The sequence below is a fragment of the Rhizophagus irregularis genome, chromosome 2 (genome assembly GCF_026210795.1).
Source record: "Rhizophagus irregularis chromosome 2, complete sequence".
NCBI classification, from domain to species: Eukaryota; Fungi; Glomeromycota; class Glomeromycetes; order Glomerales; family Glomeraceae; genus Rhizophagus; species Rhizophagus irregularis.
This window is the reverse complement of record NC_089430.1, coordinates 1,650,701-1,675,494: the sequence shown is the minus strand read 5'-3', so window position 1 is coordinate 1,675,494 and position 24,794 is coordinate 1,650,701. Positions and strand designations below refer to the sequence as shown.

At 25.8% G+C, this 24,794-nt stretch overlaps 7 protein-coding genes across 7 annotated transcripts; 5 read left to right on the top strand and 2 right to left on the bottom strand.

Moving 5' to 3' along the window:
• Nucleotides 1-1,826: 1,826 nt before the first annotated feature.
• OCT59_011781 (uncharacterized protein) lies at nt 1,827-3,008 on the top strand (the record flags this gene model as incomplete). The annotated part of the gene is made up of 4 exons (XM_066134009.1): nt 1,827-1,844; nt 1,919-1,950; nt 2,542-2,864; nt 2,953-3,008. 4 exons carry the CDS (start codon nt 1,827-1,829, stop codon nt 3,006-3,008), a joined length of 429 nt encoding a protein of 142 aa, XP_065989315.1.
• A 1,881-nt stretch (nt 3,009-4,889) lies between these two features.
• On the bottom strand, nt 4,890-5,773 carry OCT59_011780 (uncharacterized protein). The gene is made up of 2 exons (XM_025317063.2): nt 5,413-5,773; nt 4,890-5,335 (listed from the first exon to the last, which is right to left on the bottom strand). Exons 1-2 carry the CDS (start codon nt 5,669-5,671, stop codon nt 5,016-5,018), a joined length of 579 nt encoding a protein of 192 aa, XP_025179127.1. The 5' UTR covers nt 5,672-5,773; the 3' UTR covers nt 4,890-5,015.
• Nucleotides 5,774-6,698: 925 nt separating this feature from the next.
• Nucleotides 6,699-7,976, top strand: OCT59_011779 (uncharacterized protein; the record flags this gene model as incomplete). The annotated part of the gene is made up of 5 exons (XM_066134007.1): nt 6,699-6,701; nt 6,862-6,909; nt 7,208-7,328; nt 7,465-7,706; nt 7,851-7,976. 5 exons carry the CDS (start codon nt 6,699-6,701, stop codon nt 7,974-7,976), a joined length of 540 nt encoding a protein of 179 aa, XP_065989314.1.
• A 2,846-nt stretch (nt 7,977-10,822) lies between these two features.
• OCT59_011778 (uncharacterized protein) lies at nt 10,823-12,482 on the top strand (the record flags this gene model as incomplete). Its single annotated transcript, XM_066134006.1, has 5 exons — nt 10,823-11,341; nt 11,438-11,771; nt 11,851-12,267; nt 12,354-12,392; nt 12,469-12,482. 5 exons carry the CDS (start codon nt 10,823-10,825, stop codon nt 12,480-12,482), a joined length of 1,323 nt encoding a protein of 440 aa, XP_065989313.1.
• A 4,349-nt stretch (nt 12,483-16,831) lies between these two features.
• OCT59_011777 (uncharacterized protein) lies at nt 16,832-18,560 on the top strand (the record flags this gene model as incomplete). Its single annotated transcript, XM_066134005.1, has 6 exons — nt 16,832-17,021; nt 17,325-17,350; nt 17,446-17,666; nt 17,946-18,319; nt 18,401-18,439; nt 18,523-18,560. The coding sequence occupies 6 exons, from the start codon at nt 16,832-16,834 to the stop codon at nt 18,558-18,560; spliced, it is 888 nt and encodes a 295-aa protein (XP_065989312.1).
• Nucleotides 18,561-22,639: 4,079 nt separating this feature from the next.
• On the top strand, nt 22,640-23,403 carry OCT59_011776 (uncharacterized protein; the record flags this gene model as incomplete). Its single annotated transcript, XM_025330353.2, has 2 exons — nt 22,640-22,841; nt 22,941-23,403. 2 exons carry the CDS (start codon nt 22,640-22,642, stop codon nt 23,264-23,266), a joined length of 528 nt encoding a protein of 175 aa, XP_025179123.1. The 3' UTR covers nt 23,267-23,403.
• An 871-nt stretch (nt 23,404-24,274) lies between these two features.
• OCT59_011775 (uncharacterized protein) lies at nt 24,275-24,596 on the bottom strand (the record flags this gene model as incomplete). Its single annotated transcript, XM_066134004.1, has 2 exons — nt 24,275-24,404; nt 24,475-24,596. 2 exons carry the CDS (start codon nt 24,594-24,596, stop codon nt 24,275-24,277), a joined length of 252 nt encoding a protein of 83 aa, XP_065989311.1.
• Between the last annotated feature and the right edge of the window lie 198 nt (nt 24,597-24,794).

The following is a 24,794-nucleotide window of genomic DNA, read 5'->3' as shown; positions in this document are numbered from 1 at the left end:
TTACGTATGAAATAATTTCTGGATTGTCTCCATATCATGAAGTAAGTCATGATGAAAATTTAGCAATAAAAATTTGTGATGTAATTTATTCAAATAGTAAAATACTCAGGGTATAAATTATTTATCTATTTTAAAAATTGAATTATAACCGGGCATTTTATATGGAACATGTGTGTAATTCTAAACCACATATCATACCCGGGTATATTATAATGGGGAAACGTCAAAGGGGGATCTTTTAGTCAGTGCTATACGGTAATAATTTAATAAAATGCGTAGACTAATTAAAAAAAAAAGAGTTTCAATACATAATTATTACATGCTAACAAATATGCAACAAACCCTATAAAACTACTAATAATACGTGCTCTTGACTTGTTTTTATCGTCTATAGTTAAAAAATAAATTAAATATGATTATTAGTATTTTATTAAGCACTCTATACATAATACATAATTATTACATGCTAACAAGTATGCAACAAAACCTATAATACGTACTCTTGACTTGTTTTTATCGTTATAGTTAAAATATGATTATTAGTATTTTTATTAAGCGTCCAAAAACAATTTTTTACAAATAAATATATGATATATAACTTTAAAAGTCTTGATTATTGTCTTTAAATACAACAAGAGTTTTTTATTAGTACTTACAGTGTCATTTTAGCGTTACAGATCGAAGTGTGATCTAAAAGTGTGATCTAAAGTGCAATATCAAAGTTAAGCAGTAAATATACTAAATTGTTTCTAGTAAAAAAACTTCGAATTCAGAGTATACAGTATGTAAAGAGTCTATTTATCGGATCAAACAAAAAAAAAAATAATTCATTTATTACAAATAGTAGGAGAGAAAAAATTGTGATCGGCGTGGCTTAGAAATTTTGTGTTAAATGATCAACGTCAATTGAAAGCGGCAATAATTTGATTGATAATAAATATTGATCATTTTCATTGGCCACATACGCCAAAATGTTTTGATGAATGAGACCATTACTTTATTCTTTTATTCTTTATTTTGGTTCTTGCCAAAAAAAAAAGGCTTATAACTCTAATCCCGAATGAGTTTTCTATTAATCTTGTTAAAGGTTCATTTTTGCTATATTTGTAACTGTTTAATTATTTATTATTTAAAATGAGGTAGTGTAACTATCTTTGTTATCTTGGAAAAAATGGTATAGATTGCATGTGATATTGATATTGCACATCACGTCGATCATCTGAAGTACGGTATATAAAAATACTGTATAAACGTTCTAAATCGTTCCATTATTTCCAACAAAAATTTTCAGTAGATAAATTTACAAAGATAAAAAGATTTTTAACAATAAAATTTTTAATTTAAATTTTGTCATGTATCCATTAGATGGAAAAGAACTAATATATGAATGCATTCGATGCAAACAAATAAGTGATACAGAAAGTAAATATTGTGAGAATTGTATTTCAAAAAATAATGAGGAAAGATATGGAAGATGTAAGGAATGTAATGAAATAATTACAGGAAAGAATTGGTGTCAAACTTGTAATTCAAAAAGATTTCAACAAAATTTTGATAAATGGACTAGTGGTAATGATGATATTGATAAGTTCATTCAAAATACTCAATTATCAGCAAAAAATTGTTGTCAAATATTAGAGTGGATACCATATAATAGATTTAATAAACCTGTATTTATTGCAGAAGGTGGATTTGGTAAAGTTCATAAAGCAACATGGAAAGATGGTTATATTTCACACTGGGATACGGGTAAGAATCAATGGAGTAGACTTAATAAAAGTAAACTTGTAGCTATTAAAAGTTTAAGTAAATCACAAAATATTACAATGGAATTTATTAATGAGGTATAATTTACATTGTATATTTTAATATGATTTAAATTATTATTTTTACTAATTAATTATTTTACGACAATTAGATTACAATCCACTTGAAAATACATAGAGTCAAGTCACCGCTACAAGTTATTAGATGTTATGGAATATCTTTACATCCCGAAACAAAAAACTATATTATGGTTATGAATTATGCTGAAAAGGGGAATCTACAAAATTATTTGAACAAAAAAAGAAAAAAGATAAAATATAAAATAGGTAAATGGCCTCAAGTGAATTTGGATTTGAATTTGCAGATGTGGAAATCTAGATTTGATATTTTATTTAGTATTTCAAGTGGACTTCTTAAAATTCATGGTAAAAGATTAATTCATCGAGATTTGCATATTGGAAATATAGTATGTGATTCAATCCCATGTATAACTGATATGGGATTATGTAAACCAGCAAATTATAATGAATTAGAAAATAAGGAAGAAATGTATGGTGTTGTATCTTATTTGGCACCTGAAATTTTAAGAGGAGGATGTTACACTCAAGCATCTGATATTTACAGTTTTGGCATAATTATATATGTAGTAATTTCAGAATCGCCTCCATATTATAATATTGCTCATAACGGTTTTTTAGCAGTAAATATTTGTGAAGGGCTAAGACCCGAATTTGATATTAAAGTACCTCAAATAATTTTACATTTAATTAAAAGATGTTTGGATGCAGATCCATTAAAACGACCAGACATAAAAGAACTTACAAGAACATTTCGTAGATGGCAAGAAGAATATAATAAGTATTATAAAAAGAATGAAGAGAATCAAGAAGAATCAACTCGAACGGAATTAATCGAACAAATTGAAGAAGTTGAAAAAATTAATAAATCATTACTTAATAATTCGTCTATGATAAATAAAAAGCATCCTGAAGCCATTTATAAAAGTATACCATTTAATTATAAAAATCTTCCTGAACCAAAGAATCCTGATGATTATTATAAGTCATATGAAAATATATCAAGCAAAAAATATCCAGGTATTTAAATTAACATAATTTAACTATAATAGACTAATTTACTTGGCTATCTATCAAATTATTTATATCAATTACTAATCATTTACAGAATATGTTCTAAAGTCAGACAATAGCGATGATTATGAATCATTTAGAATTGATTGAATATTGAATTTTACTGTATGAACAAACGTAAGTTTAATTAAATGTGAATGTGAATGTTATTTCATTAGTAGTAATATTATTCTAACTTCATAGTAATTAAAATATTCATAGGTTGTCATAGAAGATGATAAAATATATTTTGATTTACTTATTTTATTTATTATTTTTCATATATTTTTAAGTATATTTATTTTGTTCAACACTGATTATAGAGTTATCATTTTCTTTATATAAATAAAAATCAGTTTGTAATTGAGCAATATACGAGACAAATTTCAAATTAAAATTTGAAATTACTCCATTATAAAACGCATACTTGTAATGCACGTTTTTTGTCTATCCAAGAAATTAACTTTTGTCTCGTCTCAAATAGGCTTTATTTATAAGCTATTTATATAAATTTAAAGTCTATTCGAAGTAAAAATCCTAATAATAAATTATTGTGTATTATTGTGTTTAAAAAAAATATACATTTGCAGTGAATATTACCGAAATTTTTAATTTTGGCCAATATAAATCGTTTGATAATATTAATAAGTCATGCGGGTAGATACTAAATAAACCTTTATAACCTTTTGAGATGTGACGGACTTGTTCAAAATATTACAAATAATAATTATCTGATTTATAAATTCAGTTCATAACAGTATCGGAATAAATTAATGCGTAATTAATTATTCCTAATAAGTGTAATTTTTTGGATAAACACAATTACACAAACGAATTTTGAATAGACACGTCTCTTAATTCTGAGATATTTTTGTAAACATCACTAAAAATTTATAAAAATTAGTTATCTATTCGATTTATTATTCTTTAAAAAAAAAAAGAACATGAGAGAGGAATTGCGAAAAATAATTATAATTATAACCTAATAATTATTTATAATCGTCATTAGATTGATTTTTTAAGCTCTTAATAAAAAAAAAAGAAAGAAATATTGAAGTTATTGTTTTATAAAATCAACTTTCACCTGAAGTCTATTAACTTTCTATTTTCGTGACACAGAATTTCCAAATTAATGGAGTCTACTTCTAATACTCAAAATTTAACTGTTAAGAAACAATCCCGATAGGACAGGAGTTAATAAGTATACAAAATTTTCTTGTTTGCCTTAATAGTACCAATACTTTATAATCAAAATATTTTTTTTTTATACATATATTGATGAAGTTCAGTACAAAAGTAATTATTTTCTTTGAATAATTTGACCGTTTTTCATACAACGGTAAATTCGGAGCGCGATTACATTGGCTGACGATCACGTAGTAGACAGCGATCACAAAATTTAAATAATATCTAGTCCTTCACTTCGCCCAGGACAATTATATTCTAATTTAACAAAAGCATCTGTTCGTTATTTACGGATTTTTTAAGGCGGAACCAATCCGCTAGATTTGAAATCACCAATTTTGTAATAAGAAACCTTAATTGCAGCTAGGGATAGGGAGGTACAGTTCCGAGTAGGTTCTGAAACCTAGTAAAGGTTGAGGTTGGAACATTCTGAGAACTGTTCTAACAATTTTAAAAATTCGAACCGAACCGATTGATTCGAAAAACATCAAATTAGGGTAGATCAAGGCTCACCATTACTTAATAACGAAACAAAGATTTTTTTTTAATACATGTTCTACCACAGAACCGAAGAGGAACCGAAACAGAACCGAGAAGAACCTTCCACGTCATTTAGTGCAGCTAATAAACAGAATAATTTCCGTCCTTTTTTTAAACTAATTCACGTCAAACGTTCCCACGTATATTTTTATAGTATCATTTGTAAACTATTATTTAAATAAAATGTGAAATTTTCCGACTTTACATTGACAATTTTGTAATTAATACGTACAAACAAGACGAGAGAGATTAAACAAATGTTAAATTACCTGAATGAAATACAAAATTTATGAAATTTATGGAAAATTTATTATTATTTGTATTATTACATGATGGAGTTACTATGGGTTCATTAAAAAACTATTTATACTACAGATGAAATAAACTACAGAATTAATGAAAAGTATACGCTTTATATTTATTACTGTAAATTCTTTTTTTGTGTTCAACCCATTGTCGAACTATTGGATACGTATGCTTAGAGAGATTTGTATTATTTAAAAAAAAGTCTCTAAGGGTTGTTCCACTAATAGTATCCTCTCCGCACACGCTATGAACATCTTTAAGTAATAACGAATAATTGATTTTTGTAGTTAATCCAGTCGTAGTTTTAAATTTTTCCTCTACAATTTCTCTAAATTCTTCACGGAGTATATCAATATCTTCAAGGTCATCTTCTATATTACGTTTCTTATTTTTGGAAGATTTTGAAGCTATAAATATCATACACTTTATTAGAGATCAAATTTAATCCATCAACGACGCAAATGACAATATCATAATTACTCACTTTTCGTATCTTGTTCCAAAATCTTATTAACCGAATACGCGATGTTTAAAGATGGTCCCAATTTTTCACCACGATTTTCAAGTTTTTCTTCCGTTAACATGAGAAACGTTCGCCCAATAATTTTATGGTATTTGAGAACCTCGAAATCATTTTCGGTTAATCCCAAGTTAGATTGTTTTAAACGATAAATTAAGTCTCTAGTATCTGTTATTTTTTCGATTTCCTCAGCGGATGGTAAGGAAGGAAAGGAGGAAGACATTATTATTTCATAGTTTCCATTTCCGTTCTGATTCAAGATTTATTATTTGATTTGATAATCAGAAACAATATATAATAATTTCATTAACATAATATATGTGAACGCCATTCGTTAGTCAAATGACGAAAGGGTACTTATATATTTTCCTTTTTCATGTGAAAAAAATCCTTTTTCATTGTCGTCCGCTTAAATTGATTTATTATATTCCCATGGTCTCGTGGATTAAACGTGTAAAATACTAAAATAACATTTCAATTTAAACAAGTTTTATGACTCACGACATATAAACTGACCCTGCATATTACAAAATCAAATTCCATATTTGTTACACCAATTTTACCCAAAAATTTCCGGGACAAGACTATTCCTTAAATAGATCATATTTGAAAAAAAAAACTTTTTATAAGGATTAAACAGTATATTGGAATGGACCCATGGACCCACGTTATTTTGATGTTCCAAACCAATATACTACCCGAAGATTTCAGGAGTTACCAATAATTTTATTAAATTAATTTTATTTCGAAAAAATATAATAATATGATTTATTCAATTAATTTTTTTTTTTTTTGGCTCAAAAATATTTAAATATGATACAAAATAACATGAAATTGGTGCGAATTTCATAATAAATTTATTTCTCCTCTTATTATTTAGTATTTATGAAAATTCTTTTCATTCTGAATGGTGAATTTTTAGTTCAGGTTGATTTAACATAACAAAAAATTCGCATCCTGTTTTTCGTTACATTTTCGTACAATAATATTTTTTTTTTTGCGATATAAGGGGTAAACAATTATTCTAAAGTAGTGAAAAGACGATCTTCCATTAATGTAAATAAATGGTACAAAATCAAGGTTCAACGCCATTCACGTTTTAAACCTGTTGAAGTAACCCGATTTGCCTTTATCCGGTAAGTATTGTTTTATCAAACTCCGTCCATTCCACACTTTCGAAATGGAAATTTCTTTGTCACAAAATAACAAATCTATAATTAGCAGATTCATCACATGTAAATCGAATAAGGATGGTTTTTTTATATATATATTGTATATTATATAAAAAACTAAATTACTGCGCCTTGATGAGACATCTATAATCCGTAGAACTTGAAAAGATAAAATATAATAATAATAACTTCAAAAATATTAGTCCAATTTTAAAGTTTAATTTTTTTAATCTTTTTTTAGATTTATCTTTTATTGAGCCATTTAATATTAACGAAACAAATAAATAGCGTAAGTGCTGTAGTTTTTTCTTAATTGATTTTATTAATAAACATTGATTTGGCGGACCTATAGACTTATACTATACTGAGTATACTCATAGAAATTTTTTATTTTAAATGTCTCATTTTATTGTTATTTATAAAAGTTTCAATTTAAGAATTTTATTTAATTAAGTCAACATTACTGACGAGAAAAAATGAATTTTTTAAAAACTACTCAATATCATGTTACTATAAGAAAAGAACTAAAATATCATACATTCTTTGTTTATTTTGTATAAATTTTAATAATTTTTTATTTTATATAGAAAACAAGATTAGAGAAAAGTAGATATGATGATAAAGTGATTCATTCAACTAAACCAAGTTCTATAACTTCTAATATTTACTCTCATTTTATGATCAACCCATTTTCTAACTATTGGATAAGTATGTTTAGAGAGTTTTGTATTATAAAAGTAAAATTCTCTAAGAGTCTTCACACTAATAGTATCCTCCCCGCACACTCTATAAACATCCTTTGCTAATAATGAAAAATTAACTTTTGATTTCAATCCGGATATAGACCTAAACTTATCCTCAACTAACTCTTTGAATTTTTTTTGGAGAATATCAATGTCATCTAGATCATCGTCTATATTCATGCGAGTAGGTCGAGTAGGAGAATTCGAAGCTAAAAAATATAATGTATTAAGATCAAATTCAATAAAACACAACGATGCAAAAGACAATAATAATAAATACTCACATGATCTTGATCTTGAGTTTTTCTTCCGAATCTTATTAATCGAACATATGATGTTCAGCGTTGGTCCTAATTTCACTCCTCGACTTTCGAGTTTTTCTTCCGTTAATAAAAGGAACGTTCGCCCGATTATTTTATGATATTTGAGAACATCGAAGTCATCATCTGTCAATCCTAAATTTGATTCTTTTAATCTGTGTATCAAGTCACTTGTTTTTGATATGTTTTCAAGTTCCTCAGTGGATGGTATGGAAGGAAGGAAGGTCTGGGAGGAAGAAATTATTGTTTCATGGTTTTTCGTTTCCGTTTCCCTATCTTCTTGTTTAGAATAATTTTCCATGAATAAAAAATATCAAGACAGATTATGTCGCAAAAGTTTACGCTGTTAAAATTGAATGGTTGTATTTGGGAGGGAATAATATTTCATTGTTTCATATAATAAGGGTATGGTATTTTATTTTTGTGAAAATTTTCACGTGAAAAAAAAAATAATAAATAAAATGACGAAAAAAAGAAATACTTAATATTGATGCAAATAAATCAATTCTTCTATTATTACATTAATATCGTTAGACTTGGCATCGTATTGTAGATTACGCATCGTAGATTACGCATTATAATATAAACTTTAATTTAAATTGATCAGTATGTGTATCATGTGATTGACAGATTTACGAATTCTTTAATATTAATAACATTTTACCTAATAAACTTCTTACAAATATTGTGAAAATGTTTGCCTTTTTAAGAGCCTTTTTGATAGCGCCTTTATTTAAAAGATGTTGAAACGATGTTGATCGATCGTAATTCCTTGTCGTAATGATCAGCTTTTAAAATATACAATCACTTGATTATTCGTTAAATTTATTTTAAAAGTAATCAAAGAAATAATGTTATATATCTGTTTAAAAAAAAGCAAATCTTTATTACTTCTTTGTTTATTTGTGCACAAATACATAATGCACAAGTTCCGTAATTTGCCAGAGATAAAAATAAATATTCCTTTGTGAGAATATTTATTTTACGCCAAAAATTGAGCAACCTTAAAAAGATTGGTTAAAAAAAATTTCCATTGATTTTCCTATGTGTAGGTGACATTTTTTAGTTATTATTTTTTTTCTTTTCTTTTTATTTCAATTATTTAATTAATTATACTTTTTTTTACCTTATTTATTTCAGTATCGATCTTGAGCTTTGAAACGGAAGGAATGGATCGAAATGGAATGCTGATAAGTAAATCTTTACACCATATTTTTCTTATTCCCGATCACTGTTCAATTATAAATTTTTTTTTCCATTAAATTCAGAATGACCAAACTGATACATCACTGATGCAAATCCAATAAGTCCACTCTATAAAAAAAATTATTTTGTTTTATTATTATTAATCATACAAATTAATGATGAACTCTTATGTTTGACTTTAGAATAGACGAGCAGATACGTTGGCTGAAATAAGAAAAAACACGAGAAATTTTTCTATTATTGTTTGTTTGTTAGTAAGTTTTTTTTTACCTTAAATTTGGTTTTTAACTCAAAATGGAAAAAATGATCAAAATAGATTTGCGGTAATTTGGTAAATGACTTTATATTTTAACAATCAATTTATTACTAATTATATATTAAAATATTTTTTTTTCACTATTCAAAAGTGAATTTTTATCTTTTTTTTTAAAAAAAAAGTTGATTTGTTATCGAAATAGTAAAGTAAAATTAAAAAAAAAAGAACTGGGTTGTAACTTAATCTAAACAAACAAGTTTACAACCGATTTGAAAGAGATAAATGGTAAAAGATTTAATTGAATGTGAAATTCTTTCCTTTTGTCTTATATAAACATTAGATATACCATAATAGTAATTACTTTTCATATAATACATTTAAATTATTTAAATTAATTGAACTTTTTCTGATAATTTATCCCATCAAATATTAAAATTTTGTTAGTATTGGAAAATAATTTTCAAGAAAAAAAAATTTAACCAATATTTAAATAATTTAAATAAAGAATATCTTGTAGCTTACATTACTTGCTTTGAAAATCTTGATACCTGAGCTTGATGCTGGTTCTGTATCAGATTGATACAAAGAAGCCTCGGAGAAAGCATTTGTAAGGGGACAGTGAGAGATTCTTCGTCACCGAATAAGTTATTTGTTTGATTATATTATTAAGCTAACTTTGTTCACGTGTCATGATCGGCATTAAAAAATTGTTGACCAAATTTTTGGATTTCCCAACCCCTCCTATTTATCTGCTTAAGCAAAGTTATAATATTTTCAAATAACTTCCTTTCTTATTTCGTTTATTAATATAAGAATAATTTTTGTAGTTTAATATTTTCCATAGGTAATAACGCAGTCAATTATTTTAAAGGCAACTTGCTTGATTTTATTTAAGATAATTTACAATATCTTTGAGCGTAACTACCTTGTCATTATTAAATTTTTATAATTTTGAATTTTGAGAAAATATTTGCGTCATTAAATACCAATTTGTTTTTACAATAATTTATGTTATTAGGGTTATTAGGAAAAATGATGTTATAATAGATTGAAATTTTAATTTATTGTTTTTCATAACATTAATTATTTTTATTTTACAAGCAGCTGAAACTTTTATAATCTTAACCTACTTTAATGATGATTATATCATAACTGAATTCATTCGTTAATACGAATTTTCTTCACATAATAATAATGGAAATTACTTCTTTTTAAAATTTTCTGTACAGATTTATAGTAACTAAAACTAATTGGTCAATACATTTTTTTAAAAATTTTTCAACCTAAATAATTTTAACGTGATTGATTCTAATTATAATTTTTAATGCATGCATGTTGTTACTGATGATGATATTGATTGACTGTACTGTATTTTTCAAAATTCAATAAGTACCTATATAGTATAATGAAATAATTTTGGCGTTTGATGATCGACACAGCTTTTTTTTTGTGAAACAAGTATTTTGGAATTTGATTGAAAAGGAAATTTATAATCAGTAGTAATTTCTGTGATCATCAGCTGACTTCTTGAACCTAAATTAAAAATAATTTTGTAAATCGCTGCTGTGCAACTTTTGATACGTTTAAATACGCCCCTTATTTTTTTTAAAAAAAAAAAAAAAAATTTTTTTTTACTCCGTTTAGATATAAAATTGAAGTCACATTTATTAATCCAATATGGAAGAATTTATGCTCAATGATGATGCATTTGAGCAAATAAAAGATTTTAACCATAAAGACCTAACTGAAGAACAAAGTTTGTTAATTGATAAGTTAATATTAAATGAGGAATTAAAAATATGTTATAAAAAAAATGGTTTATGCAAAGAATGTAAGCAACCTAGAGCTTCTCGTAATTGGTGTCAATGTAAATTTCAACAAAATTTTAAAAATTGGACCAGTGGAAATCATGAAGTTGACAAGTTTATACAAAAAGTACAACTTGAAGCTAAAGTTTATGAAGAAGTTTTAGAATGGATTGAATATGATAGATTTGAAAATGTTGAATACTTGGCAAAAGGAGGATTTGGAACTATTTATAAAGCAATTTGGAAAGATGGATATATAAATAAATGGGATTTTGAGAATAATAAATGGAAAAGAAGTAAATGTTGGTCTAAGGAATATGAGAATTTTCCAGTTGTTTTAAAATGTTTACATAATTCTCAAGATATTACATCCGATTTTTTAAGAGAAGTAAGTTACTTATTTATATATAGTAAATTCAAGATATTGTCCTATTATAGATGTTAAACTGTCTATTAATTATTATTATTATGGATTCTTTTTTAGATTGAAACCCATACTATGATTCCAATGAAAAGTTGTATAGCACACTGTTTTGGCATTACTAAAGATCCAGAATCTGGAAATTTTATAATAGTAATGAATTATGTAATAAATGGTAGTTTAAGACAACATTTAAATAATAGTTTTAATTCAACAAAATGGGATGAAAAGTTGTATATTTTAGAAAATCTTACAGAAAGCCTCCTTTGTATTCATCAAAAAAGGTTAATTCATCGTGATTTTCATATTGGCAATATATTAAAAGAAGAATATTATACTATAATTACTGATTTAGGATTATGTCGACCAGCAAATGTAAAACCATCTCAAAATGAATGTAGCACCAGAAGTTTTAAGAGGAAAAGAGTATACTCAAGAAAGTGATATATATGGATTTGGAATTATTGCATATGAAGTCTGTACAGGGATTCCTCCTTATCATGATATTGCTCATGATAAATTCTTAACTATTAGCATTTGTCAAGGACTTAGGCCAAAATCAAATTATAAAATTCCTCAATTAATTCTAAACATAATTAAACAATGTTGGGATGCTGATCCTTTAAAACGACCTAACACTAATGAATTATATTTTTTATTACACAATTTATTGAATGAATCAAATACTGAAATCAAAAGGCAAATTGAAGAAGCAGATAAAATTAATGAGAAGTTAACAACATCATCATCATTATATACTGGACCTACTCTTTCATATACTACAAATCCTCAAGCAGTTTACACAAGTAGACTTTTAGATTTTAAAAATCTTCCAGAACCAAAAAATGCTATTGATAACAAGGATGATGATAATTCATTTGGAGAATATTCAGGTAATTAATTTCCTAATTTAACTTTACAAAAGCATTCTTTAAAGATTTTATTGATGTATATAATTATTTTTTTTTATATATTATAGAATCAATAGAAGCAATAGATTTTACTAAACTAGACCTAGGTACTTATATACATTAACTTTTTACATGATTTATTTTATTAATAATATTATTTAATAATTTATTTTTCACTTATAGATAAAAGTAACTGAATTAAAGAAAGGAAAGGGATCTTGGATATAAATTTCTTTATTATTTACTATTTATTTTCTTTAACATTACTATAGTATGATATTTTATTGGAATATATTTTTTATGATTAAATAAAGTATTTATAATTATATGAAAAATAAATATAATGAATTGTATGGATGTTTTAAATTGTAACAAAATTAATGTATTTAATAAATATATTTATTAAATTATACATTAAAAAAAAAATAGTTTGATGGTAAATATAATAATGGTAAAGTTGAGCCAAATTTCTGATTACCAATCATTCAGATCCAGTTTAATCACAGAAAATCACTTGGAATTCCTACACCTTGAGCTGGGTGGATCACGTTGCGGCTAATTATTTTTTGGCTAACTACACCATTATGTAAATACACAGTGAAATTTGATAAACCGGATTTATCAGTTACACTAAAAATATCCATAGCAAAAAAATTTCGATATACCAGGTTTCATATAAAATCATGTGATAATCCGATATATCAAATTTTTATGCGATGTAATAAAAATTAAAAACTTTAAAAAACTCTTTATTTTAATTTATCAAAATATTACATACTAAAAACAACTAAAGTTTTCTAATCTAACCTTCTCCTGCCTTTTCTTACTATCAGAAATAATTTTTTTCTTTAAATTAACCAAATTTTGCATATCTAAACTATAAATACCTAAATAATTTTGTCGAACATATTATTATAAAAAGACCAAAAAAAAAAGATCCAAAAAGAATATTGGATCACGTGAAATCAATTTAATTGGTTTTCAAATGTAGCAGATCATGTGATCCTGGTTATATACTATAGCTGGTTAGAAAATTGATCCGTTATAGTGAATATCAAGCTTTTACTAGTAAACTCTGGTATATTGAAACTAATTTAATATACGTCCGATTTAGGCCCAAATCCGATTTATCAAAGATCTGGTTTATCAAATTTCACTGTGTATGTTAAATTTAAATTAAAAATTATTTATTTTCTTCATATTTTTTTCTTTAGGTTCAATCAGAGATCTCATATAATGCAGAAGTAACCTGGACATTCTTAGCAGATACAGAATTTCCTTCTTTTTTTTTGTTTATCTTTCAATTAGTACTTCATATTTATTTTCAGAACATTAAATCTAATTATAATAAATTTGGGAATTGCTAAACATCGCCTGATTCGATCACATGGCAGATTTGATATTTTTGATTGGCCAGGTTGGCAATATGATCGTGTTATACTATTTATTTGTTTATCGAATCTCATTTTCAGTATAGATTCGAGGTTTGTTTCCTTGGTTCTTTCAGTTTCAAAGTATTTTTCTTTTTTTCTTTTATTTTTATTTCTAACTTACATTCTTACAATTTCTTACTAACTCTATTTCATTATTATTAGGTCCTTTAGTCCTTCCAGTTCTGCAATTAAGGTTCAGTTATTTTTCTTACTTTACGTTTTGTTTCTGTCTTATATTTCATTTTTCACTAATTTTATTTCATTTTTTTTAGATCTTATAATTCTTCTGGTTCTACAATTAATAAAGGTATATTTTTTATTTTTTATTTATTTTTTATTTATTTTTTATTTATTTTGTTTCTATCTTATATTTCGTTTCTTACTAGCTTTATTTTTTTTCAGTAGGTAGTAAGTAAGTAACGGAAATTGGCTAAGTGAGTAACGTAAAGTTACTAATTTAGGTTAATTTACGTTACTGCCCTTAATTAAGACACGGAACGTAAGATAAATTTTTTTACCTTACGTTACTCACCATATCTAGCACCACGTGATTTATATTATCAATTTTTGCATATTTATCTTGGTAAAAAATTTATTTTAAAAAAGAATTTTTCATACTATTAGAGTTGATTTTCTTATGCCTTTAAATATAAAAGAAAATTGATTTTATACTTTTAAAATTATAAAAATTATTTATTTTAATAATTTATTAATAAACATAAAACAAATAAAAACATAACAGATAAGCTTTAATTAATGTCTTTATTATTTATAAATTAAATACAGTAAATAAACGCGTTACGCGTAACGCGTCCTAATATTATTATGAAAATAATTACAACTCCACAAATATGAAAGCCAAACCCAGTAAAAATAGATCTTTGAGTAATCCAATAGTACCATACCTATTAAACAGCTTTACTTATCTCCAAAAGACAATTAACTTTAACAAAGATATCAAAACTATACTCTAAATTTTTTGTATACAAAATAACCAAAAAATAAAACAGTTAATATATGACAGGCAGTTTAATAAACAAATTTTATACCTAAATAATTGTTCAAACTTAATTGTCTTTGACTTTCTATCTTTTTATAAGATTTTGTTTGACATTTTGACATTAAAAGAAAAAAACGAGGGAGTTATGTAAAATGTAAACAAACAAATAGGCTGATCGTGATGTGCCACAAAAAATCACTTACGTTGTCACGTGAACCATATAAGATACGTAACGTAAGATAAAAAAAATTTCACTTTACGTTACGTGCCTTATATTAAGGGGAGTAACGTAAATAAATCATGTGACTTTACGTTACTTACTTAGCCAATTTCCGTTACTTACTTTCTATATATTCATTTTTTTTTTACTTTATCAGTTATGGTTTTATTTTTTATTATTATCCTTTGCTACCCAACCTCCTATCATGATCATTCTTTATTTTTTGTCTCTCATCATTTTTCACCTCCTATTACTTCATTATTCCATTTTTTTCTTTTCCCATTATTTTCTATTACATCTTTTTATTTTCCATTATTTCTTTTCTCTCCTGTTTACTTCCCATCACTCCTTTTCATCTCCTATCGCTCCTTTTCATCTCCCATCGTATCCTATTACTCCTTTTTGCTTGTTTCCTATCACTCATTACTCTTTTTACTCTCCCTTTCATCTTCTATTACTTTCCATTATTCCATTGTTATTCCTTTTTTTTATTGGCATCTTTATTCTTGACCATGGTAATTTACTTATCTTTTCTTTTATTTGTATCACTTCATTAAAAATAAATACAGTGATTTTTTTCTTTAAAATCGAAAATGTGTGATTAAATTTAATACTTGCAAATAAAATTTCATTAGATAAGATTATTTTGAACAAATATGCTTGAAAAATAATTTTTTTAAATATCTTTTGTGATAAAATTTTAAGTTTGGCCGATCAAAAATTAGCTAAGTTAAAAAAATCGGCCATCAGCCAATTAATAAATTTACTTGTACATCATGTAACATATTTAAAAAAAAACTAGCAATTCCCATAAAATTTTACTGTTTATCAAAGCTTGCTGTTATATTTAACATTTATTTGTTTTAGTCATTAAGCTAACTTTGTTCACGTGTCCATGATTGGAAATAAAAAAATTTTGACCAAAACTTTGGATTTTGCCCTTTTCTACTGACCACCTTTCATTTATCTGCTTAAGAAAAATATTTTTAAATAGCTTCTTTTCTTACTTTATTTATTAATATAGGAATAATTTTTGTAATTATTTTTCATAGATAATGGATACTAAATCAACATAGTCAATTATTTTAAAGGCAACTTTCTTGATTTTATTTAAGATAATTTACGGTATTTTTGAGTGTAACTACCTTATCATTATTAAATTATTAAATTTTTTGAATTTCGAGAAAATATTTATGTCACTAAATACCAATTTTTTTTTTAACAATAAAATTACATGTTATTAGGAAAAATGATGTTAAAATAGAATTGAAAGCTTTAATTTATTGTTTTGTCATAATAATTATTTTATATTTAAAAGTTGAAATTTTTATAAACATAACTTACTTTTAAAAATGATTATATTATAATTGAATTTATTTGTTAATAAATAAATTTTCTTCACATAATAATGAAAAAATTTTCTTTTTTATAATTTTTTTGTACAGATTTAAAGCAACTGAACTAATTGGATAATACATTTTTTAAAAAATTTTCAATCTAAATAATTTTAACGTGATTGATTCTAATTTTAATTTTTAATGCATGTTGTTACTGATAATGATATTGATTGACTGTCAAAATTCAATGAAGCACCTATATCAGATATAGAGTATAATGAAATAATTTTGGCGTTTGATGATCGACACAGCTTTTTTTTTGTGAAACAAGTATTTTGGTTTTGGTTTGGAAAGGAAATTTATAATTAGTAGTGATTTCTGTGATCATCAGCTGACTTCTTGAACGCTTTATTGTTTTTGCCTAAATTAAAAATAATTTTGTAAATCGCTGCTGTGCAACTGTAATACATTTAAATACGCCCTTTTTTTTAAAAAAAAAAAAATTTTTTTTTACTCCGTTTAGATATAAAATTGAAGTCACATTTATTAATCCAATATGGGAGTATTTATGCTCAATGATGATGTGTTTGAGCAAATAAAAGATTTTAACCATAAATACCTGACCAAAGAACAAAGTTTGTTAATTGATAAGTTAATATTAAATAAAGAATTAAAAATACGTTATAAAGAAAAAGGTTTATGTAAAGAATGTAAGCAACCTAGAGCTTCTTATTATTGGTGTCAATGTAAATTTCAACAAAATTTTAAAAATTGGACTAGTGGAAATCATGAAGTTGACAATTTTATTCAAAAAGTACAACTTAAAGCTAAAGATTATCAAGAAGTTTTAGAATGGATTGAATATGATAGATTTGAAAATGTTGAATACTTGGCAAAAGGAGGATTTGGAACTATTTATAAAGCAATTTGGAAAGATGGATATATAGATAAATGGGATTTTAAGAATAATAAATGGAAAAGAAGTAAACGTTGGTTTAGGGAATATGAGAATTTTCCAGTTGTTTTAAAATATTTACATAATTCTCAAGATATTACATCCGATTTTTTAAGAGAAGTAAGTTACTTATTTATATATAGTATTTCAAGATATTGTCCTATTATAAATGTTAAACTGTCTATTAATTATTATTATTATGGATTCTTTTTTAGATTGAAACCCATATTATGATTCCAGTGGATAGTTATATAGCACACTGTTTTGGCATTACTAAAGATCCAGAATCTGGAAATTTTATAATAGTAATGAATTATGTAATAAATGGTAGTTTAAGACAACATTTAAATAATAGTTTTAATTCAATAAAATGGGGTGAAAAGCTGGATATTTTAAAAGATCTTTCAGTAAACCTCAAATATATTCATGAAAATGGGTTAATTCATCGTGATTTTCATTGTGGCAATATATTAAAAGAAGAATATTATACTTTAATTACTGATTTAGGATTATGTCGACCAGTAAATGTAAAACCATCTCAAAATGAATGTAAAGAATTATATGGAGTATTACCCTATGTAGCACCAGAAGTTTTAAGAGGAAAAGAGTATACTCAAGAAAGTGATATATATGGATTTGGAATTATTGCATATGAAGTCTGTACAGGGCTTCCTCCTTATCATGATATTGCTCATGATAAATTCTTAACTATTAGCATTTGTCAAGGACTTAGGCCAAAATCAAATTATAAAATTCCTCAATTAATTCTAAACATAATTAAACAATGTTGGGATGCTGATCCTTTAAAACGACCTAAAGCAAAAGAATTAAAAAGTTTATTATACAATTTATGGGGTGAATCACTGACTTTTTCTGGCGAAACTGAAATCAAAAACCAAATTGTAGAAGCAGATGAAATTAATGAGAAGTTAACATCATCATCATCATTATATACTGGACCTACTCTTTCATATACTACAAATCCTCAAGCAGTTTACACGACTAGACTTTTAGATTTTAAAAATCTTCCAGAACCAAAAAATGATATTGATAACAAGGATGATGATAATTCATTTGGAGAATATTCAGGTAATTAATTTCCTAATTTAACTTTACAAAAGCATTCTTTAAAGATTTCATAATTATTTTTTTTTTATATATATATTACAGAATCAATAGAAGCAATAGATTTTACTAAACTAGACCTAGGTACTTATATACATTAACTTTTTACATGATTTATTTTATTAATAATATTATTTAATAATATATTTTTCACTTGTTGATAAAAGTAACTGAATTAAAGAAAGGAAAGGTATCTTTGGTATAAATTTCTTTATTATTTACTATTTATTTTCTTTAACATTACTATAGTATGATATTTTATTGGAATAAATTTTTTATGATTAAATAAAGTATTTATAAAATTATATGAAAAATAAATATAATGATTTGTATGTAGTTTGTTATAATAATGTAACAAGGTAAAAATTACATTGTATTTTATATTATGTTAATCTTGTCATAAAGTTACCCAACCCAAAAGTAGGATAAAAACCTATTATGACCTGGCCCAAATTTTTAGTTCAGGTTTGATCGGGTACCCGATCTGAGCTGATCCACTAATTAGATATTTGACGGTTGAAACATATTAATTAGGTGAAAACTAAAAACACTAGTGGGAATGGTAAACAATTATGAAGAACAAATATATTAATTAAATTTAAAGCAAATATAGAAAATTTGTTTAACGTGTTCAAGTTGGAACTAGTGACAATTGTAGCGGTGGTAATTATACTTCCTGCTGATAATAGCAAAGTTGATTTATATGTTGATAATATGTGTTTTGCAATGTTGGAAAAACTTTGATAGATAATTAGAATTTTACTGCCGTATGTAGTAGGATTTCGTCCCTATAGTTAATTTCATTTGTATTGTTTAAACAAATAAACTAAATAAATATATAAATTGCAGTCTTTTTTTTAATTTTAATGAAATAAATTCTCAGATCTGTACTAGTTTCCATTAACAATTAATAATAAAATAAATTATATGATTTAATTTTAAAAATATAGGTTTTTTTTAACAATAAAAGAAAATTTACGTTTTGTTTGATCATCGAATAATTTTATAGGCAATTCGTATTATTGTATAGCCATTAAATTATCCAGCCAATTGATTTAAATTTTTTCTTGCGTAAATAGCCATATACGAGATACTGTACATATGAAATCAAAATAATTTTATGACTATTATGAAAATTAAAACAATTAAAATTTTTTATTTTATTTAAAAAAAAACATCCAAAAGTAAAAGAAAAGAACTCTTTTACTAAGTACAATTAAAATTCATTTTTTTAGGGTTAAGCCAGGTTGAAGAATAAGATCGGGCTGCGGATGTTTAGAAATAATTTTTTGATTTGTGTAACATGAAACTGTGACATACCTGCGGGTGACTAGACAATCTATATAGTTATATATGATACTAATATATTTAAAGGGCTGGCTCCTAGCCGGCCCTAGCACTATGACTCTAGTTATAAATTATAATAAAGTAATGTTAAAGTGTGAAATTATTTTCAATAGTAGAATATATTATTTGATCACTAGGTGTAACCGTCGCGCTGCGCCGGGGATAAAACTTCTTGGTATTTTGATAATAAATATTTACAATATGGTAAGGTTAGACTAATAAATTTATATAATTTATATAATTTACATATTTAATTCTATTTCATCATTTTTAGGTCCTTCCTTTAGTTCTTCCAGTAAGGTTCAGTTGTTTTTCACTTTTACATTTCGTTTCTTACTCATTTTTTTATTTTTTATTTTGTTTCTGTTTCATATTTCGTTTTTCACTAATTTAATTTATTTTTTTTCAGATATTTTAGTTCTTTCAGTTCTACAATTAATAAAGGTATTTTTTTTATTTTTTTTTTTATTTCGTTTTTATCTTATATTTCATTTCTTACTAACTTCATTTTTTGTTTAGTACTTTATGGTTTATTTTTTACTTTGTTTCCTCATGATCACTTTTTTATTTTTGTCTCTCATCATTTTTACTTTATACTACTTCTCATTATTTGTTTCCCATTATTTTCTATTACATCTTCATTTTCCGTTATTTCATTTTCTCTCCTATTTACTTCCCATCATTTCTTTTGTCTCCCAATCACTTCTTTTCATTTCCATTACTTCTTTTCGTCTCTTATCACTCCTTTTTATCTTTCATCATTCCTCTTTGTCTTCCATCACTTCTTTTCGTCTCCCATCACTCCTTTTTGTCTCCCATTACTTCTTTTGTCTTCTATCACTTTTTTTCGTCTCCCATCACTCCTTTTCGTCTCCCATCACTCCTCTTCGTCTCCCATCACTTCTCTTCGTCTACAATCACTCCTTTTAGTCTCCCATAACCCCTCTTCATCTTCCCATCACTCCTTTTCGTCTCCCATCACTCCTCTTCATCTTCTCATCACTCCTTTTCGTCTCCATCACTCTTTTTCATCATCCATCATGTCCTATTTTTCCTTTTTGTTTCCTATCACTTCTCATTACTCTTTTTTACTCCCTTTCTTCTTCTATTACTTTCCATTACTCCATTGTTATTTCATTTTTTATTAGCATCTTTCTCCTTGATCATTGTCATTTACTTATCTTTTTTATTTATTATTATTGTTTTTTTTATTGTATCACTTCATTAAAAATAAATACAGTGATTTTTTTCTTTAAAATCGAAAATGTGGGACTTAAATTTTAAAAAATTTCATTTATTGCCGTTTTCAGAAATGTTGACAATCTGAAATTTTGACCATTTTATACCAAACACACCGAACACACCGTGAACACATACAAAAAATTATGCAAACTTGAAGTATTCATGCATAACTTTATATAAAAACTATTTTTGTCATTTTTTAGATATGAATACAATTGAAAATATGAAAATTTGTACCGAACACACACCGAACATAAACGAACACACCAAACACACCGAACATTGGCAAATACAAGCAAATACAAGTGAATACATATATGTAAATAATATAATTTTTATACATTTTTTTATGCACACTATCTAAAAATATATTAATTTTGTTTTTTTTAAAGGAAAATTTGTTTTTTTTTAATTTTAATTGCTGTGTTCGGTGGGTGTTCGGTGTGTGTTCGGTGTGTTCGATTTATAGAAATGATCGACATTCTAATGTCAACATTTCTGAAAACGGCAATAATAAGATTATTTTGAATAAATATGTTTGCAAAAAAAAATTTTTTAAAAAATATCTTCGCTTGTTTAACCGATCAAAAATTAGCTAAGTTAAAAAAATCTATACGTTTGCCGATCAAATAAATGGCCTTAACTTTTAAGTTTAAATCAGGCACTGAATCATGCTACACAATTCAAGATTATGTATTTTTGTATTATATTTTATAAAATATAGATTGTTAGATCGAATATATTTAACCATATTTTACTCGATTATTGCGGCCGAGTAATCATTAATTTATTATTATTGCTCTTTTTTTAGACTGTAAGTGTGACATGCCTTTTTAATCATTTTATGGTATAAGATTTCGGAATCCCGTTCTAATCTCAGAGTATATTTACTGATAACTTAATAATTAGATTATATAACTTGGAACTGGCCAAAATTTTACCTGATCGTAAGTCATTAATATTGTTCTTTTTTTTCCTTTTTAATCATTATATGATGTAAAATTTCGGAGGTAGAACTTTTTAGCGAAATTAACGAAATTGTGCGACTAATTTTAATCAAATTTTGAAATATTTATCTGAAACTTTACGTGATTAATAAATAAACCATTAATATTGTTCTTTTTTAGATTGTAGGCGTGGCATTTCAGTATTGTCTTTTTAAGAAAAATAGAAAGAAAAATTATTTAAATATCGTTTCAAAAAAATATTACCATTGAAAAAAAAAATTCAGCCTAAAAAAAAAAACTACGAAATTGTGCGACTAATTAATCAAATTTTGAAACTTTACGTGATCATTAATAAATAAGTCATTAATATTGTTCTTTTTTTAGATTGTAGGCTTGGCATGCATTACCTTTTTAATCATTTTGATTTCGGAGGTAGAGTTATGTAAATTATTTTCTTATATATTCTTCTTATTTTCCCATTTGATTCTATTTTTTTTTTCTAATAAATCCTTTCGAAAAAGCAAGGTATGTTATGAAATAATATTTTTTATTTTCTTTCGTAATAGAGAAAACAAAAATGAAATGTCAATTATCCTGAAACAACCTTAAACGTGTACATAAATAAATTTTTGAAGAATTTTTTTATATATATTCTATATCCACTTTATGATTTTATTCTTTCTAAATAATTATTACTAAACAAGTCGCGGATAAAATTAATATTTCTTGTTATACCTTTTTAAGAAAAATGCCGTATGATCCTGATGATGATGAAAAAAAAATCGAGTCTAGGGTGTCTTATCTCCAATCACAAGTACAACATAAAACATGTTCACTGTCAATTATGACCTCACCTCGGAATTTCACGGACTTTTCTGGTATGATAACGAAACCACCTAGTTCAGACGCGCCTAGATGGAGATATTATGAACCAGGTTTAAATATTGAAGGTATACATATATATAAAAAAATATACATCTACAGATTAAATTATACTTACTTCGATATAGATTATTTTACTAACGTATTTATACGTATTTACTTGTTAGGATATTGCAAAAACCCTTCTTGTGCAGCTTACAATAGTAGTCGAGTTATTAAGCCACTAGGTTTTCGGGTTTTCAAATTTTGTATTGATTCATATCTCTGCAAGTGTCCTCTTTGTGGATGTAAATTTAATGAGGAAACTTGTGGTTTTTATAAAACTCGATTTAGATATTATGGATATCAGGAGGGAAACAGCAATAAGTTTGATAGTGGGTGGACTACCGCTTCTAGTACTGGATACACTACTTTTGATTCTTCGGATAAACACCTTGTTCCGTGGCGTCAACTTACGATTGAAGCAACTGATGATTCATGCACCATAATTTAGCTGTAATTTCTTTTTAAGGATTTTATAATAACCATTCCTTTTTAACTAGGCAGTTTTATCTTTCTTTCCTTGTGATTTTTACATATGCAGAACATATTTAGAATGAAATAAATCAAATTTTTTAAAAAACAAAAAAAACCGCCGAATATTACCTTTTGAATACATGTATTATACAAAGAAAGACAGTTCAAAAACATATAATTTTGCATTATTACATAAATTAAACGCATAATTGAAATTATTATTCATCAAACTCTTTTTTAAAGGCTTAAATCGACAAACTATATATTATCATGTTATAAACGTAAGGGTTCCCATTTTCTGGTAGTAAGTATTTATTATAAATTCTTATCGTGCTAAAAAACTTTTTTATTTATATTTTAAAATATTCGCAATACTTAGCTGTAAAATTGAATCATTTTTATGTATACGATAAATGAATGGATTTTTTACAATTATATATATATACCCAACTTTCTTCTAAAAAAACTAAGGTCTACTGTAATCTAAACTATACCAACATCGTAACTATCTAAGAAAGACACCACTAATTACTGTACTAAATCTGAGACTTGTTTACAGTTTTTACCTTCTGTTTCCGTACGTTCGTATCCTTGTCCGAGAGTCTCTGTGTACAAGAAAAATTCGTTCGATTATGTTCATGCAACTCCTCCTCATTTACCCCTTTATTACCCATCTTCCTCCCATACCTATTTCGAATTTTCGATCCTTCTTGTTGTAGAAATTAGATTCCGCTTCTAGTACATTTAGTACTTTTGCCTGACTTATATTCTCCAACATTGTTGATAAGCTTTTAGGTAGTAGTACGAAATTATTTTATTGAAATTGGTGACTTATTACGAACTTTGTCTTCAAACAAAAGAGTCCATCCTAATTAAAAAAAAATTGCTGTGATCATCTTCCAGAATTAGTTCATTCTTCTCCAGGGTGACGACTTGTTCCTGACTCAATACACCTTTGATCTTTGTCCACATCTTTTCCTTTCTCTCACAACTTCTGCACAACATTTATTACTTCCTCTGATTTAACGTAGTCCTTAGTAGAAGAAGCTTTATTTTTTGATGTTTCTTTAAACATCAAATTCTGTCTACCATTTCTACCACTTTGTCTATTGAGACTATCTCATTAGGATCTGTGTTTTCGTTAGAACTTGATGGTAATACATCAACTTTATTCGTTTTTGGTACCCCAGTTGGTCGACCCAGTATGCTATTAAATTTTTCTTAACAGTTGGTATTATCCATATATTATCTAGTCTTTTCCGCTCCTGTTCAATGTGAAGTTCTCCTAGGAGGCTTTCATCTGTCATCTAGTTTTTCAATATAAAATAATGGTAACATTCTGATATTACATAAGTAATATCAAGTATAAATATATATATTTTAATAATCAACTAGAGATTGAAGAAGTGGTATAAGATTCATTAAAGTAAAGAAGGAAAAAAGAAATCTTAAAGAAAAAAGAGGACATGAAAGAGAAGACAAGGAAAGTGAAGACTTAAAGAAAG